An 18,303-nucleotide genomic window follows, 5' to 3' on the forward strand; every position below is an offset into this window, starting at 1 on the left:
TTGGAATGGACGCTATTCTAGGGATTAAACTGGTAAATGCCAGGCTATTGTAGCTTTAATAGTGTGGCATTTACCAATTTGTCTAGAAGAGCATGCCCACCTTGCCCTTTGATCTGGTTAGTGTGCCAAGGAAAAGCTCTGGTTCTCATATGAAGGGGTGCTGAGGTGTCTCAGTAAGAAAACAAAGAGCTGGCCCTTTAGATGATGAATGTAGTCTGCACCCTCTTTTGTCTAGTGCCCTTTTGCTGCCAACCATCGTGGCAGTCACCCTGCCATATTCCAGACTACCTGTTCCCTGAAATCCAGCACCTGGTGGCTTCACCATCTCTTCCTTATTTGCCAGCAGTTTAATGAGCAGTTGTATCATGTCCTTGCAATGACCAGTGGGTAATAGGCTGGGGGATCGCTTAACTTAAGAATTGAGGTATAATATACATACAGGAAAATGCACAAATCATAGTTGTACAACTTAAAATGTTATAAAGAGCATAGCCTTATAATCAGGAAAGTACATACCAGGACCTGGTGTCTCCTTGCACCCCATTCTAGTCATTACTTCTCTCTCATAGTAACCTCTTTTCTGATTTCTACCATCACAATTTTTTACATGAATGGAGTCATCAGTATAGATCCATTCTCAATGCTGCATGGTTTTCTGTTACTTGAACATACCACGATTATTGCCTACTGTTGCTAGGCATTTCAGTTATTTCTAGGGGGATCATTTTGAGAGCAGATAATTTAAAAGTCACTCAGAATAAAACTGGTGAGAGTAAACAGGCTTTGGGACTTGGTTTCACATGCTGCCATGTGAGCCACAGCTGCCCTTAAGTAAATGATATCACAGCAATAATACCCTTGGCACTCATCCTATGCCAGGCACTTTCCTAGTCACTGCACACACTTAAACGATTCTCTCAAGTGGGTGTTGTAATTAGCTCCATGTTGCAGTTGAGGAAAAGACTGATTAGGCCACCCAAGGACACAGAGGTAGCAGAGTAGGGCTTCAGACATGGGCAGTCAGTCTGGTTTCAGAGTGCACCTGTGTCCTAGCTATCCCAGTATTCTCCTATAGAGATCCGAGTTAAGGTCAGTACCAGAAGACGGGTTATTTGAGGAGAGTGATGGACTCCTTAGAGATGGAAGAGCATATCAGGAACAAGATCAGGAGGCCTGTGCCTGACTTCACACAGTGAGGGAAAGCATAGATTGAGCTAGAACAGTAAGACGTGTAGTACAGATAGTCTCAATATGGCATACCCAGGAGGCAGAGGACCTGGCTCTTAGGTCCCTCAACCCTCTGAAACGCCATTGGAAAATGGATATTTTCTGTCATGTACCTGAATGAGCTGGCTCCTCTGAGGTGTTTTCAGGCTTGAGATGTGGTGAAAGCCTTAGTGATTAGTCATTTTCATCTTTGTGTACTTAATTATCAAGTAGTTTGCATCCATGGTCCCTGACCCCAGTGCCGTTATCAGAAAGCCTTCTCCAGCTGAGTAACTGCCTTTGAATTAGTTATGGTTAGTGTATTAGTTTCCTATCGCTGTGACAAAATACCACAAATTTAGTGGCATAAAACAAAAGAAACTGAGTTTTGGAGGCCAGAAGTCTGAAATCTGTTTTCTTGGGTTGGAGTCAGGGTGTTGGAAAGGCTGTACTCCCTGGGGAGCCTCTGGGACGAGTCTGTGCCTTGTCTCTTCCAGCTTTTGGTGGCTGCCAGCATTCCTTAGCTTGTAGCCACATCACTCCAATCTCTGCTTCTGTCTTACCTCTGTGTGTCTAATCTCCATTGGCTTCTCTTGTGGCATTTAGGACCCACCCAGGTAATCCAAATGACACCAGTAAAAACTGCCTTTTAAAAAAAATGTAATTCTCAGATTTGTATTTTTTTTTTAATATTTGCTTTTGAGGGAGAGAGAGAGAGAGAAATAGAGCATGAGCAGGGGAGGGGCAGAGAGAGAGGGAGACACAATCTGAAGCAGGCTCCAGGCTCTGAGCTGTCAGCACAGAGCCTGACATGGGGCTCGAACTCACGAACTGTGAGATTATGACCTGAGCCGAAGTCTGATGCTTAACTGACTAAGCCACCCAGGCACCCCTGTATTTTATATTTTTAAAGTGTATTTTTGTTTCTAATTTTTTTTTTATTAAAATAATTTTTAATGTTTATTGTTTTTATTTAAAAAAAATTTTTTTTTAGCATTTATTTTTGAGACAGAGAGAGACAGAGCATGAACGGGGGAGGGTCAGAGAGAGGGAGACACAGAATCTGAAACAGGCTCCAGGCTCTGAGCTGTCAGCACAGAGCCCAACGCGGGGCTCGAACTCAGGGACCACGAGATCATGACCTGAGCCGAAGTTGGCTGCTTAACCGACTGAGCCACCCAGGCGCCCCTAATGTTTATTGTTTTTAATTTAATGTTTATTTTTGAGAGTGAGAGAGACACAAGAGTGTGAGTGGGGGAGGAGCAGAGAGAAAGGGAGACATAGAATCTGAAGCAGGCTTCAGGCTCTGAGCTGTCAGCACAGAGCCCGATGCAGGGCTTGAACCAACGAACACGTGAGATCATGACTTGAGGCAAAGTCTGATGCTTAGCTGAATGAGTCACCCAGCTGCCCCATAATGTTTATTTATTTTTGAGACAGAGAGAGGGAGACAGAGCATGAGCAGGGGAGGGGCAGAGAGATGGGGAGACACAGAATTCGAACCAGGCTCCAGGCTCTGAGCTGTCAGGAGAGAGCCTGATGCCAGGCTCAAACTCACAGACCACGAGATCATGACCTGTGTTGAAGTTGGACCCTTAACCAACTGAGCTACCCAGGCACCCCTCAAATATTTTAAGTTTTCATTTTAAATTCTAGTTAGTTAACATATAATGTAATGTTGGCTTCAGCAGAATTCAGTGATTCATCACTTAAACACCCAGTGCTTATCACTACAAGTGCCCTTAATACCCATCACCAGTTCAGCCCCTCCCCTCCCCACCTTTCCTCCAGCAACCCTCAGTTTGTTCTGTATAGTTAAGAATCTCTTACGGTTTGCTTCCCTCTCTCTCTCTCTTTTTTTTTCCCTTCTCCTATGTTCATCTGTTTTGTTTCTTAAATTCCACGAGTGAAATCGTATGGTATTTGTGTCTTACTGACTTATTTTGTTTATAATATACTCTAGCTCCATCCATGTTGTTGCAAATGGCAAGATTTCATTCTTTTTGATGGCAAAAACTGCCATTTAAAGTAACATTTACAGGTCCAGAAAGTGGGACCTGGTATCTTTGTTTGGCTATTACTCATTTTTTTAAACTCTATTTATTTTGAGAGCGAGAGAGCACAATCAGGGGAGGGGCAGAGAGAGGGAGAAAGAGAATCCCAAGCAGGCTCCACACTGTCAGTGTAGATCCCGATATGGGTCTCGATCTCACAAACCATGAGATCGTGACTTGAGCCGAGGTGAAGACTGACGCTCAACCAACTGAGCCACCCAGGCACCCCTGGTTGGCTATTACTGAGATCCACAAATAAAGTGGAAGAGGAAAGAAGTTAACATTAATTGAGCAATGCCTGTATTGTATGTACTTTAAGTGAAACAGCATATAGTATTTACAACAACTATGTGCTATTACCCCATTTTTCAGATGAATGGAGTTTCAGAAAAATGAAGTGATTGCCCAGTGTTTCATTGCTAGTCAGGGAAGGAGCCAGAACTCCTCAATATGATTCCTACTAAGTCACAGTGCCTCAAAAGCTGGCTGGTGTTTTGAACTTACTGACTAGGCAGTGTGAAGTTAGTGCACTTGATGACACATAACAAACGTATTTGTTTCTTTTTCATTTCCTGCCCACCATCTATATTGCATTTTCAAATAACCTGAATATAAAGGACATTGGGGTTTTAGCAGTTTGCTATTATCCAATGTGGTTTGTAATATAGCCAAACGAGATAATTCAAGGAAAACTACCTTAAGGAACCAGAAGTACCTGGTTTGGCTATAGACGTAGTCTCTGCTTTTTTATCATCACCACCACCACCACCATCATGTGTGATCTTTTGTTTTTTAACTGAAATATTTAATCACTTGTATTTAATATACTTATTAATTAATATTAGGTTTAAGCCTATCATCTTCATATTTGTTTTCTATTTGTCCTATAGTTCTTCCTCACCACCCCTTCCTGCCTTTTTTTGGATCAATATAATTTTTATGATTTCATTTTATCTCCTTTTGTGGATGTTTAGCTATAATAGTTTTTGTTTTAGGGTTCTTCTAGGATTTAGACTATATAACCTTAGCACACTCTGCCTTTAATATTATAGCACTTCATGTACAGTATAAAAACCTTATAAAAATGTACTTCCATTACTCCTCTCAATCTTTTAAGGTTGCTTGAAATTGTCCCACAGCTCACGAATTATCTGTTCATTTATTATTTAAACTTTTAATTTTGAGATGATTGTAGACTGACATGCAGTTGTAAGAAATAATATTGAGAGATCCTATGTATCTTTTACGCAGTTTCCTCCAAAGGTAACACAACAATCAGGATACTGACATGGGTAAAACTCAACATACTACACACTTCCATATTCACAGGGATCTCTCATTTTGCCTTTCTAGAGCCACTTACAACCCTCTCTCTTATTCCTGGAAGCCACTAACTTATTCTCTATTTCATTTTTAAAAATCACTTTAAGAATGTTATGTAAATGTTACCAGACAGTATATAACATTTTGAGATTGGCCTTTTTGCTCAGAGTAATTCTCTGGAGATGCATTGAGATTTTTGCTACATGTATCAATAATCTGTTCCTTTTTATTGCTGAATATATTCCATAGTATAGATACTCCACAGTTTCTTGAACTACTCACCTATTGAAGGACAGCTGAGCCATCTCTCGTTTTTGGCTATTATGAATAGAGCTGCTATAGATGGACATTTGTATACAGTTTTTTGTGTGAAAGAAAGTTTTCAGTTGTCTTTTTTTTTTTTTTTTTTTTTGAGAGAGAGACAGAGACAGCATGAGCAGAGAAGGGGCAGAGAGAGAGACTCCCAAGCAGCCTCTGCACTGCTAGCACAGAGCCTGACACAGGGCTCAAACCCAGGAAACTGTGAGATCATGACCTGAGCCAAAACCAAGAGTCAGACGCTTAACCGACTGAAACACCCAAGTGCCCTAAGTTTTCAGTTGTCTTGAATAAATGCCCAGAAGGACAGTTGCTGGGTCATATGATAACTGCATGTTTATAGTTTCCTAAGAAACTGGCAAACTGTGGGTGCCTGGGTGGCTCAGGCAGTTAACTGTCTGACTCTTGGTTTTGGTTCAGGTGATGATCTCACGGCTTTGTGGGTTTGAGCCCTGTGTCAGGCTGGGTGCTGACAGCGCAGAGCCTGCTTGGGATTCTCTCTCTCCTCTCTCTCTCTGCCCCTCCCCCACTCACACTGTGTCTGTCCCTCTCTAAATAAATAAATAAGAAACTGAAAAACTGTTTTCCAGGGTGACTGCACCATTTTATTTTACATTTCCACCAGTAACATATGAGTGATTCAGTTGCTCTGCATCCTTGGCGGCATTTGGTGGTGTCACTGTTGTTTTATTTCAGTCATTCTGATAGATGTTTATTGTATTGTGGTTTAATTTGCATTTCCCTCATGGCTAATGATGTTGAACATCTTTTGTTTATTTGTCATCTGTGTATCTTCAGTGAAGTGTCTTTTCACATATTTTGCCCATTTTCTAATTGGATTGTTTGTTTTATACTGTTAAGTTTTGAGAGTTCTTTATATATTCCGGAAATATATTATCAGGTATGTGCTAGTACTTCTTGGATATGTGGTTTGCATGTATTTTCTCCTACTCAATAGCTTTTCATCCTCCTAACAGGATCTTTTACATAGAAAATTTTTTAAAAATTTTGATGAAGTCTAATTTAGAACTTTTCCTCTTACAGCTAATAAATTTTGTGTTAGGTCTAAGAACTCTTTGCCTAGCCCCAGGCCCTAAAGATTTTCTTTCATTTGTTTATAAACATTTTACATTTACATTTTCACATTAATATCTGTGATCCATTTTGGGCTTATAAGTTGTGATACTCAGGTTGGGATTCATTTTTTCCCTATGGATGCCCAGTTGCTCTACCACTGCTTTTTGAAAAAGCCATCTTTCCTTTATTGAATTGCTTATACACTTTTGCAAAAAATAGTAAGTTCAGCATAGTTGTATGAGTCTATTTCTGGGTTCTTCATTCTTTTCCATTGATCTATCTATTGTATATTCCTCTGCCAATAACACAGTCTTGATTGTTATAGCTATATAAGACTTAAAATTGGATAGACCAATTCTTCCCATGTTACTCTCCTTTTTTCAAGCTGTCTTATTCATTCTAGATCCTTTGCCTTTCCATATGGATTTAAAAATAATCTTGTTTATATCTTCAAAAAGTCTGCTGGAATTTTGATAAGAGTTGCATTAAACCTGTATATCAATTTGGGGAGAGCTCACATCTTTCTTATGCTAAATCTTCCTATCTGTGAACCTGATATTTATCCCCATTTGTGTAGATCTTCTTTGATTCTTTCATCAGCATTTTGTGGTTGTCAATATTCAAGTGTTGTATATGTTTTGTTAGTGTTCATTTATTTTTAATTTTCTTTTCTGTGTCTTTTTCTTTCCCTTTTTAAACTTTTTAATGTTTATTTATATTTGAGAGAGAGAGAGAGCACGAGCAGGGGAAGGGCAGAAAGAGAGATGGAGACAGAATCCGAAGCAGGCTCCAGGCTCTGAGCTGTCAGCACAGAGACTGATGAAGGGCTGGAACCCATGAACCATAAAATCATGACCTGAGCCAAAGTTGGATGCTCAATTGACTGAGCCACCCAGGCACCCCTTTCTCTGTTTCTTTTTGGATAGTTTTTACTGCTATGACTTCAAGTTCACTATGTTTTTTTAAAAAGTGTTTCCTCGGGGCGCCTGGGTGGCGCAGTCGGTTAAGCGTCCGACTTCAGCCAGGTCACGATCTCGCGGTCCGTGAGTTCGAGCCCCGCGTCAGGCTCTGGGCTGATGGCTCGGAGCCTGGAGCCTGTTTCCGATTCTGTGTCTCCCTCTCTCTCTGCCCCTCCCCCGTTCATGCTCTGTCTCTCTCTGTCCCAAAAATAAATAAAAAAGAAAAAAGAAAAAAAAATAAAAAGTGTTTCCTCCCCCCCACCCCCCATATCTAATCTACTCAATTCTGTTCAGTGTATTTTCTAAAAAATTTTTTTAATGTTTATTTATTTTTGAGACAATGAGACAGACAGAGTGCAAGCAGCGGAGGGGCAGACAGAGGGAGACACAGAATCTGAAGCGGGCTCCAGGCTCTGAACTGTCAGCCCAGAGCCCAACGCGGGGCTCAAACCCAAACCGTGAGATCATGACCTGAGCTGAAGTCAGACGCTTAACCGACTGAGCCACTCAGGCGCCCCCTGTTTAGTGTATTTTTAAAAATTTATTTGAGCGAGAGAGAGAGGGAGAGCAGGAGTGTGGGGGAAGAGGGGCAGAGGGAGAGAGAGAATCTTAAGCCAAGCATGCCAAACATGGAGCCTGATGAAGGGCTCAGTCCCACAACCCTGGGATTATGACCTGAACCAAAATCAGGAGTCAGATGCTCAACCAACTGAGCCACCCAGGTGCCCCTCTGGTCCAGTGTATTTTTTTTTTTTTTCAGTTTATTTATTTTGAGAGAGAGAGAGAGAGAGAGAGAGTGTGTGTGTGTGTGTGTGTGTGTACGTACTTGGGGAAGGGGCAGAGAATCCCAAGCAGGCTCTGCACTGTCAGCACAGAGCCCGATGTGGGGCTCAAACTCACAAACTGTGAGATTGTGACCTGAGCCGAAATCAAGAGTCAGATACTTAACCAACTGAGTCAACCCAGATCCCCCTGACTTAGGACATTTCTCTATTTTCCATGTCTCTATTTAATTTTTCAATCTGCAGATGCAGTTATAATAACCTTTAAATGCCATTGTCGGGGCGCCTGGGTGGCGCAGTCGGTTAAGCGTCCGACTTCAGCCAGGTCACGATCTCGCGGTCCGTGAGTTCGAGCCCCGCGTCAGGCTCTGGGCTGATGGCTCGGAGCCTGGAGCCTGTTTCCGATTCTGTGTCTCCCTCTCTCTCTGCCCCTCCCCCGTTCATGCTCTGTCTCTCTCTGTCCCAAAAATAAATTAAAAAACGTTGAAAAAAATTAAAAAAAAAAAAATAAATGCCATTGTCTCCAAAATCTATAATGACTATTTCATCAGTTTTCTAGTTCTTAGATTATGAGTTACTGGTCCAGGTAGGTAGTATTAAACTATGTATTCAGTAATACAGACTATAATTCTAAATTCTTACGGGACATCCCCACTACCACTCTAAAACCTACAAAAGGACTTCTTTGTTATCTCTCTTTGCTAGTGGGAAGATTTTTTCCCCCCTAATTTATCCTTTCCTGGGTCCAGGCATTTTAGTGGGTGTATGTGTTTGTGAGAAGCCCTAATTCCTACTTGTTTCATGTGGCCTCCTGAATACTATGATTCAGCCTCCTCAGGTATCAAGATCTTCAAATCTCCACTGTTTCTACTTGTGTTGGCCAAAGCATTCAATGCAGCTAAACTCATTGGTTTTAGTTTCTTGTTCAGGTTTGGTACCTGGGTATACTTTCCTGTGAGCTAGGTATAAAATGATGTCATAAATTGTATCTTATCCTAAATTTCTGGATACTAGTTTATATCTTTCACTATATTGCCTTAAATGGAACCTTGCCTGATAACATTTTTTGTCTTAAACTCATTACTATATTAATATAGTTAATGGTATTTTTACTTTAGCTTAATACTTGTCTGGTATATCTTTAACATTCAGTCCTTTTGCATTTTTGTTTTAGTAATATCTTGTGAATATATAACATTTTTGCCCTAGATAAACCTTAGAATCATCTTCACAAGATCCCAAGCAAATCCTATTGTCGTTTTATTTGTGTAGGACAATTCCTTCCACTTTCTTCTTTTTTTTTTTTTTTTAATTTTTTTTTTCAACGCTTTTTATTTTATTTTTTGGGACAGAGAGAGACAGAGCATGAACGGGGGAGGGGCAGAGAGAGAGGGAGACACAGAACCGGAAACAGGCTCCAAGCCATCAGCCCAGAGCCTGACGCGGGGCTCGAACTCAGGGACCGCGAGATCGTGACCTGGCTGAAGTCGGACGCTTAACCGACTGCGCCACCCAGGCGCCCCTCTTCTTTTTTTTTTCAAAATAGTTTGAAATTGGACTTACAGGTCAAGTCAAGATGAATGCCCTTTCTTTGAAAAATTACCTTTGCTTTTTCATTTATACAAGTTTTTATTGTTGTTGTTTTTGTTGGTTTAGTCCCTGAGTATTTAAATTTTTCTTCGTCTGTGTCTTAAACATTTATTATTAAGTTTATCCTTAAGTTCTTTTTGGTTTCTTTGTTGCTTTTTTGAATAAGACCTCTTCCTGCCCTATTTCTCCACATAGGAGGTTGAATGGTTTGTTAATTCATAATAAGTAAAGAGAATTTTTATAATATTGAAACATTCTTGAACTCTTGAAATGAACCCCAGACTTTGTTGTTTTCCCACAATTTTCAAGAGGAAACGCAGGTAGAACAACCTTTACTATGTAATCTTAAGACTAGAAACACCAAAAAATATTTTTTTAACATGAGAAAATTTGTCAGTTTCTCCTGGTGGGCAAGGGAAGAAAGGTTTTAGGGAGGCCCTGGGACTGAAGGGGCAGAGGATACTTAGAACCGAGCAGAGGGAAACATGGCTGCAAGCCCAGCCTTCCAGAGCAGCGAAATATGAGAACCAGCCTAAATTTTTAAGTTTGTTTTTAAGTATGTATGATTTTTCCATCATCCCTTATTCCTAGGGGTATTGGTAAGGCTATGGCTGTGGGTATTGATTTGAAGAACCCAAATCAGTGTGGTTAAACATGATGAAAACTTATTTCTCACTTATGTATCATATTAAGTTAAGCAGTCTAGGGCTGGTACAGCAGCTTTATGATACCACCCAGCAGCTATGTCAACCCTAGGAGCCACATCCTCATTCACATGGTTCAAGATGCTCACCCCCTTGTCAGCGTTCCACCTAGCAGATGGATACTGGGACAGGAAATGCATGTTCCTTCTATTTAAGGGCATGGCATCACCTTTGCTTATAGTCTGTTTATCAGAAGTTGGTCGTGTTGTCACGCTTGGATTTAAAGAGAGCCAGAAAACGTGTTATTTTTTCTGGACTGTCTTTGGCTTGCTATAGATTCCGTTACTATATAAGGGAAGAATAGAGATCAACAAACAAGTGGTCTCTGCTTCTTCAGGCCTTTTGTAACTTGGTGTGTGCTTGTCCTCATACACTTAGGAGTCAGAGCTTCGTGGTTACTTTGGAGGCCTTATTTTCTTATCTGTAAGATGACTGACTGATTTATGATCTAACATTTGGGCCCAGGACTTCTGTGACACTGTGATCTACTAATTCCTTCCTATTTCTTCAGTCAAGCCCTCAGTCCTAGCTAAAGGTCTGCTAAAGGAAAACAACAACAAAAACAAAACAAACAAACCATGTAATGCCAAGAACAATGTAATCTCCAGCTATCACTGTGCTGAATCCTGGGACCATTTTTCTATCTGAACAAGAGAAGCCATGAAAGTGCTCATTTTAGGAAAACAGTGATGATCAAGGTCAAGGCAAAACTGAGAAGGGCTCCTGGTCAATGTTATGATTCCAGGCATAATATATATCCCACCTCTAGTGGCACAGAAATGAAGAAGGGTTCTACTCTGGAGTTGGGGTTGGAGCCTTTGGACGATGTCAATGACAAATGTTTGTTGCATACTTCCTTTGTGCCAGGCCTTGTGCTTTAGCTGAGGATAATGGTGTCGAACAAGATAGATATAGTCCTTGCTTCTTGGAGTGAGCAGAGAAGACAGTTAAATAAATTGGTATCATTAAAAAAGCACACATGTGCCAAGTACGGAGAAATACAGAGTGCTGTGATGGCACATAACTGGCGGGCCTGCCTTATTCTAGGTGCTCAGGGAAGGCTTGCTTTCCAAGGGAAATGGGATTTGAGCAGAGACTTCAAGGAATAGTCAAGATTGGAGAGTAGGAAGGGTATTCTAGGTTTAGGGAGCCCTGTTCGGAAAGTGGGGCTGAAGTTGATAGAGGAGGAAGAATAGGTGTGGTGAGAGGCTGGAGAGGTGGGTGGGGCCTACCACCAATCACATTCCAGTGCTGTAGCATTGCGGGATCAGAACCTAAGGATGGTCCAATCCAGTGGCTTTTAGTGCTGTTCCCCGCCTCTCCCCACCTCCCATTTTGGAATTTTATCGGAGTATTTTTGTTACAGTGTTTGGTGGTGTTTGATGGGAGCCTGGAGAGCCAGGAATCCTGCAATGCACAGAAGGGTTCCACTTATTTGACATAGTTTTCACATACTTTCAGGACATTCATGTAGGTAAAAACTTTATAAATGACCTGAGTCTAGAAAGTGTTTTCAGCTAGACACAACTAATTTTTTTAAGTTAATTCATTTATTTTGAGAGACAGATTGAGAGAGAGAGAGCGCGAGCGAGTGTGCACGTGCACAAGTGGGGGAGGGGCAGAGAGAGAGAGAGACAGAGACAGTGTGAGAGAGGATCCCAAGCAGGCTCGGCACTGCCAGTGACCCGCAAGATCCTGACCTGAGCCAAAGTCAGAGGCTTAACCGACTGAACCACCCAGGTTCCCCTAAACACAACGATTTCTACACAGTTTTAATTAACATACGTTGATTCTCCAGAAATATAATTACTATACCTATAAAATCAAAAGAAGATTGTACTGTTTCACTTAAACTTTACCAAAAAGTGTTCACCATTTTGGATCGTACCTTGTGATTTTTGAAACAGCAGCGTAAGACAGACAGCATTATGGCTTTGGCGTTCAGGCACATTCCATGTGAAAAGGCAAATTATCTACCACTTCATTAGGTCTCCTATAGCAGTCACGAGCATACATTTGCATATTGAAAGGTGTATTTTATCTCCTCTATTAAAGCATAATATTAATTTTTAAAATGTAGGTTGTTTATATTACCTATGATCTTCTAAGTCATGATCGTAAGTTTCACGACAGGAGAATAAAGCAGTCACTAGGAAATATTTGTTACAAAAAGGCTGCCTTAAGGTCTGTCGGCGTGTGATTGATCCACTGGCCCAGTCCGGAAACTCCTGAATCCGGTAGAACCGGGAGCTTTACTAAGATACAGATCCCCGGCGTCATTGCCGGCTCCCGACTCTTCCCCAGCCCACCTCGAGGAACAACTGCCCTGCTGCTCAGACCTGCAGGACCTGAGCATAGAGCGCAGGAGCCTCCGACACCGAGACTCAGAGCGCAGAGGCGGGGCCAGAGTGCTACCCACTGGTAGCAACGCTGCTCCTAGAGAGGCTCGGCCGCGGCCTGGTGACGCACTTCCTGCCGCGCCACGAAGTCGCCTGCTGCGAGGTGAGTGTGGGGCTGCAGGCGGCGGGGGCGGTGCCCCGGCGGGTAGCTGTGGGTGCTGTGGGGATGGGTCTCCCGCCCTTGCAGGAGTGGGTAGAACGGCGGCCCGCGGTCCTCCTCCGCCCCTCCTCGACTCCCACTTTGGACTTGGTGGCCGAATACGTTCCATCCCGTGGAAGGCGAAGCCGGATTACCGTCACAACCTCGGAGCCCCGAGCATTTAGCATTTTGTTCGGGGAAGATACTACTGACCTTTTGGGAAGATATGTCGGAGCAGCCAGGGGGTGGAATATTGGCAGGAGTGAAGCGGCTTGAGGTGATATCACTAGTGTTTTAACATGTTGAAGTCGTACAGGGGCTCTTAGCTATATGCATTTCAAGTATGGACCGTATGCCTCCTGACTCCTAACTAACATAGGGTCGTGAATCAGAGTTCAGTGAGAGCGCAGAAAAAGCAGAGCCCTCCCAGACACCGGGGAGCAGAACCAGCCCGGCTTTTGAAGGGCACTGTCTCCTGGAGCTGTGCGTTCCAAAAGGTAACTTGGCCCTACTCCTGGGCCGTTGGGATGACAATGATCTGGGGATGATTTATAATCACTTATTTGCGAAGTTCTAGAATACACATAAAATAGCCCCAGAATTCCTCATTCATACCTTCATGAGAAGCAATTTTACGAAAACACTATACTACACTAAATTATAGTAATTAACACGAGAAATTACACACACACACACACATATATGTATATATCTATATATCTATATATATGTATCTATCTATATATATATATATGTATATATCTCTGGAATGTGGCTCGTAGTGTATGCAAAGGAAAATTTATGGCCTTAATAGGTTTTAATTGCCAAATAGGGAAGAATGAAATGAGTAAATAAATCATGTATCCTCAAGAAGCATTTGGGCGCAGGTTTTTTTAGCCTTGTATCTAGTTAAAACACTGTTTTCCAAAGTTATTTAGTTCTTTTCTTTCCCACCACTTCAGTGTGGTTATGTTAGTCAATTGTAGTATAGTTAGGCTCATTTGCTGTTGTTTGTATTCCTTTTTGGCTCACCACCCTATCCCATCCTGGTTGGTTGGCTTAATGTCTGTATATTTGGATATGTGAAACATTACTATGGTTATGAGTGTCAGAACAAAAAGGCACACTCAGAGAAGCCTGTCACGCCCTCCTTTCCCCTGCCAATCTCATCTACCCTATTTCCTTCCAGCCTGTTTGCATCACAGGCTCCTTTCACTTCCTACCCATATTTGAGGCAACCATTCTCCTTAGTTTCTGATTTATCCTTCTTTTTTTTTTTTTTTTGGTACAATTGGCCAGATACATGTGTATTTTCTTATACTCCCATTTTTTGGTACACAAAAGGTAGCACTCTACCTTTTGCATTTGCTTGTTTCATTTGAAGATATATTCTGGAAACCACTCCATATCATAGAGATAAGTATCTTTTTAAAAAACGTTATTCATGTATTCATGTATTCATGTATACTGAAGACTGCATCTAGCATGACATTTAAGAAGCATAATGGGGGGCGCCTGGGTGGCGCAGTCGGTTGAGCGTCCGACTTCAGCCAGGTCACGATCTCGCGGTTCGTGGGTTCGAGCCCCGCGTCGGGCTCTGGGCTGATGGCTCGGAGCCTGGAGCCTGTTTCCGATTCTGTGTCTCCCTCTCTCTCTGCCCCTCCCCCGTTCAAGCTCTGTCTCTCTCTGTCCCAAAAATAAATAAACGTTGAAAAAAAAAATTAAAAAAAAAAAAAAAAAAAAAAGAAGCATAATGGTAAAATGAGCACCCATGAACACACCACCCCTTTAAGGAGGAGAACATTTCTGGTATTGGTGCATCTCTCTGTGTGCTCCTTCTCAACCCAGCTCCCAACTTCCTACCCCTAGAGGTAACAACTAGAATTTTGTATTAATCGTCATCTTACCTATTTATAGAAATAATTTTATCACACAAAATATGTCTGTAAACATTTTGTTTTTGAGCTTTATGAAAATGGCATTGTAGTGTCTCTAGTCATCTGGGGCTTGTATAATTCAATTTTTAAAAAAGAAAACATTTTTATTTTTATAATTTTATATCAGTTAATTTTTTTTTGAGAGAGAGAATTCACATGTGTGCAGGGAGGGGTAGAGAGAGACAGACAGAAGAGAGAGAATCCCAAGTAGGATCCACACCCAGCGCAGAGCCTGATGTGGGGCTTGATCTCACGACTGTGAGATCATGACCTGGGCTGATATCTAAAGTCTGATACTTAACCAACTGAGCCACCCAGGTGCCCCTCTTGTAACTCAAGATTATGTTCCTGAAGTCATCTTTTTTGTTGTGTGTAATTGTGAGCTGTTCATTTTTGCTGCTGGGTAATGTTCATTTTTTGGTGGGGGTGGGTAATGTTCATTTAAAAAATGATAGGACAGGGGCACCTGGGTGACTCAGTCAGTTGAGCGTCTGACTTCATCTCATGTCATGATCTCATGATTCGTGATTTCGAGTCCCACATTGGGCTCTGTGCTGACAGCTCAGAGCGTGGAGCCTGCTTCGGATTCTGTGTGTGTCTCTCTCTCTCTGCCCTTCCCCCACTCATTCCCTCTCTCTCTCTCTCTCTCTCTGTCTTTCAAATGTAAACTAAAAACATAATTTTTTTTTTTTAAAGATAAGACAGTTTATGTACTCTCAGTGGATATGTAGGTTGTTTCCAGTTTTTTTTAATTAAAATACTGATAATAATTTTGTACATATTTTCTACATATGAGAGTTTCTCTAGGGCATACATTTTTAAATTTAGGCATGAATATTGAATTTGATTAAATTCCTTTGACATCTGTTGGGATGGAGAGTGTGTTTATTTTTCTTTGATTTATTCATGTGAAAAGTATACTAATCTGTATCTTGATATTGAGCTTTACTTACTTTCCTGGGATGATCCCTTTTAGTCATGGCATGTCACTTTAATGAACTACTGGAGTCTATTCCTTTATAGTGGGGATTTTTCTGTGAGTATTCATAAATGAGACTGGTCTGTGGTTTTTACATCAGTATTGTGCTGTCATAAAAAGGACTGGAAAACTTATTTTGCTGTTTTTGTCTACAGTTTCAGTACTGTTAGAACTACTCGTTTCTTAAAGACTTGAAAAGATTTGTTCATGATACATGTGGGTTCATTGTTTTGTGAGCATTTGCTCTTTACTGGCTATCTCAGTTTAATTAGGTAAAAGTGATCATGGATTACAGAAAAATATCTACATAACAAAATAAGTAGAGTTGATTTATTAGATTGAAATAGAATTATATGTTCTTCCATTATAGGATAGGTTTTCTTTTTAAAAGCATTCATAGAATTTTTTTTAGGCATTTCAGCTAAAAAAAACAAAACAAAAAGCCCCCAAAACTTTGTAAAGCAGAAGTAAATAGATCAGGTTATTTAAACACCATGCAATAAAGCCAAAATTATGAACAGAGAAGAAATTAATAACAAACTATCCTAAACAATTCTGTGGTCAGAGACAAAACACAGTTGCTGACCAGCTATAAAATATAATTAATATAATTAAAACATAAAATATTTTTTTCAAAACCTCTGGCCTGTGGGTAATAGTGTATTCAGAGGGAAAATTTATGGCCATACAGATTTTAATTGCTAAATAGTAAAGAATAAACATAAATGAATAAATCATGCATCCTCAGGAAGGTAGAAAAAAACCTTTTGCAGTCTAGCTTCCCCCAGAAGCAAAACACAGGACAGAGGTTTCTGTGCAGGCACTTTATTTGGGAATGTATTCCAAGGGCAGAGTGAACAGCAAGGGGAGTAAAACAGAGGAGGGAGAGCCAATACAAGGATGTGTTGTCAGGCTGGCCTGTCTATAGGCCCCTGGCGCTCATTCTTGCAGGATCTTTGAGCAGCCTTGGAATCTCATGGCTGCTAATGTAGGGGACTAAAGGGTAAAATATTTATCCATTGACTTGTATCCCCTATTGGTCAAGGGTGGCCTCACAAGCCTTAACTTGTCTGTGTTTCGGGACCTAGCAGGTATCCACAGGTATCTGCAGATGTCCCACACAGGATGCCAGAAAAGCCCCAGGGCAGGAGCCAGCCACATGTGGTATAGATCCTTGAGGAGGCATTGGTAGGTTGTCCCTGTGCAAAGCTGATCAAAGCCTCTGGAACTGGGCTGAGACCAGAGGATTTGGAGTGGTACATAAAGTATCTCTTACAGAGCTAAAGAAACAAAGAAAGCAGAACGTAATGAAGGAAATAGAGGAGTGATGTTCTAAATAAATAGAAAAGCTTATTCTTTAAAAATAAAAGAAAACAACATTCAAATAGACAAATCATTGTTCCACTTGACTTTATTAGTCTGCTCAGGCTGCCGTAACAAAATACAGTAAGATATTTGGCTTAAACCACAGAGATTTATTTCTCACAGTTCTGGAGGCTGGGAGCCCAAGATTAAGATGCCACACAATTCGGTTCTTGATAAGGGCTCTCTTTGAGTTACAGTTGGCTGTCTTCTCATTGTGTCCTCACATGGTAGAAAATGAACTCTGGTGTCTCTTCTGCTTTTTTATAGGGGCACCAGACCTCTCAGATTATGGCTTTGTTTCACCTTATTACCTCATAGGATCTATATCCACATATAGTCATGTTGGGGGAGAGGACTTCATCATATGAATTTGGGGGGGTGGGGAGACATGTTCCATCCATAACATTAACAAAGGGGAAGGGGTCTAGAAAGCACACATATTCAAAAGAAGTGGGAAAAACAAAGTAGTTCCAGATATGGAAGAAATGGAACGAATCATGAACCAGTGTTTTCCACAGTTCTGCACTAAAGTGAAACCCTAGAAGACATAGATGATATTTTAGGAAAACACAGGTTTTCAAGACTGACTTTGGGAGCAGTAACCAGAAAATAACCAGTCCATGTGTTTTGAATACAATGAACAAGGAGTGCTCGGTCACGGGACCCTAGATAATTGAGTGACCCCTCAGGATGCTGAGGCCCTGGCTTCTTCACTATCAGAGGGCTGGAAAGTATGAGGAGGCAGCATGGGACCCCAAAGGTAAACCTGGGCCATGTGGGAGGCTGGCCTCCCAAGATCTCTCCTGAGGTATCAGGGCTCTTGAGAACACTCAGTTATGTAAGGGAATAAGCAGGATGTAGGGGAATAGCTGTCTCCTCCAGCTCCCTGGAGCATGACTCTCAGGCCTCTGTGCTGGGGCTGCAGCCGTGCTGGCCTGGCTTCCCTTGCAGTGTAATCGAGGATGATCCTTGTTTAGAGAAAAAGAAGTAAGTCCATGATCTTGGTAATGTTCTATTTCTTGAGCTGAATTGTTGCTTTATTATTCTTTAGGCTCTCTATACATTTTATGTATGCTCTAGTGTATGTGATATGTGTCAGAATTGTAAAACCCTAGGGTTCCTAGGATCAATGTCATCGGTGGGAGGGGTCCTGGGCACTGGATCACCCCCTTCTTGTGGCAGCTCCCGCTTGCATTCCTGTCTGGACACTGGCTGCCTGTGTCTCACATCTCTGAGGGGCTGTGTTGTTCCTGCAGGGGCGGGACTTGCTTCACATCTGTCTCTCTGTTTTTCCTCAGCTCCAGGCCTTCTCTGAGAGGGAGAGCAGGTAATGGCAGCCATGCTCCTGACAGCCTGGCCCCAGGTGAGCTGTGGGTCCTTCAGCTCTTCCTCTGAGCAGTTTCACATTGAAGAAGGGAAGCTGGTGAGCTTTGTGATGGAAGTTGGAAGGGTCTTCCTCGCTTCCACCTGG

The 18,303-nt window shown here is 41.7% G+C and overlaps 1 protein-coding gene across 24 annotated transcripts in view; it reads left to right on the forward strand.

Moving 5' to 3' along the window:
- Positions 1–18,303, forward strand: part of ZNF23 (zinc finger protein 23) — a 34,340-nt gene that overhangs the window by 6,197 nt on the left and 9,840 nt on the right. For 7 of the 24 annotated variants that reach the window (XM_040443033.1, XM_040443031.1, XM_040443042.1 and 4 more), the window contains exons 1-2: positions 12,527–13,048; positions 18,131–18,195. Coding sequence is in view for 11 of the 24 variants with exons in the window: in XM_040443025.1 (XP_040298959.1) it covers positions 18,163–18,195 (33 nt within the window). In the remaining 13 variants the exon portion in view is untranslated. The other 17 variants (XM_040443024.1, XM_040443030.1, XM_040443019.1 and 14 more) reach the window with 13 other exon arrangements.

This window comes from Herpailurus yagouaroundi, unplaced genomic scaffold, assembly GCF_014898765.1.
Source record: "Herpailurus yagouaroundi ecotype Mexico unplaced genomic scaffold, PumYag 190, whole genome shotgun sequence".
Classification (NCBI taxonomy): Eukaryota; Metazoa; Chordata; class Mammalia; order Carnivora; family Felidae; genus Herpailurus; species Herpailurus yagouaroundi.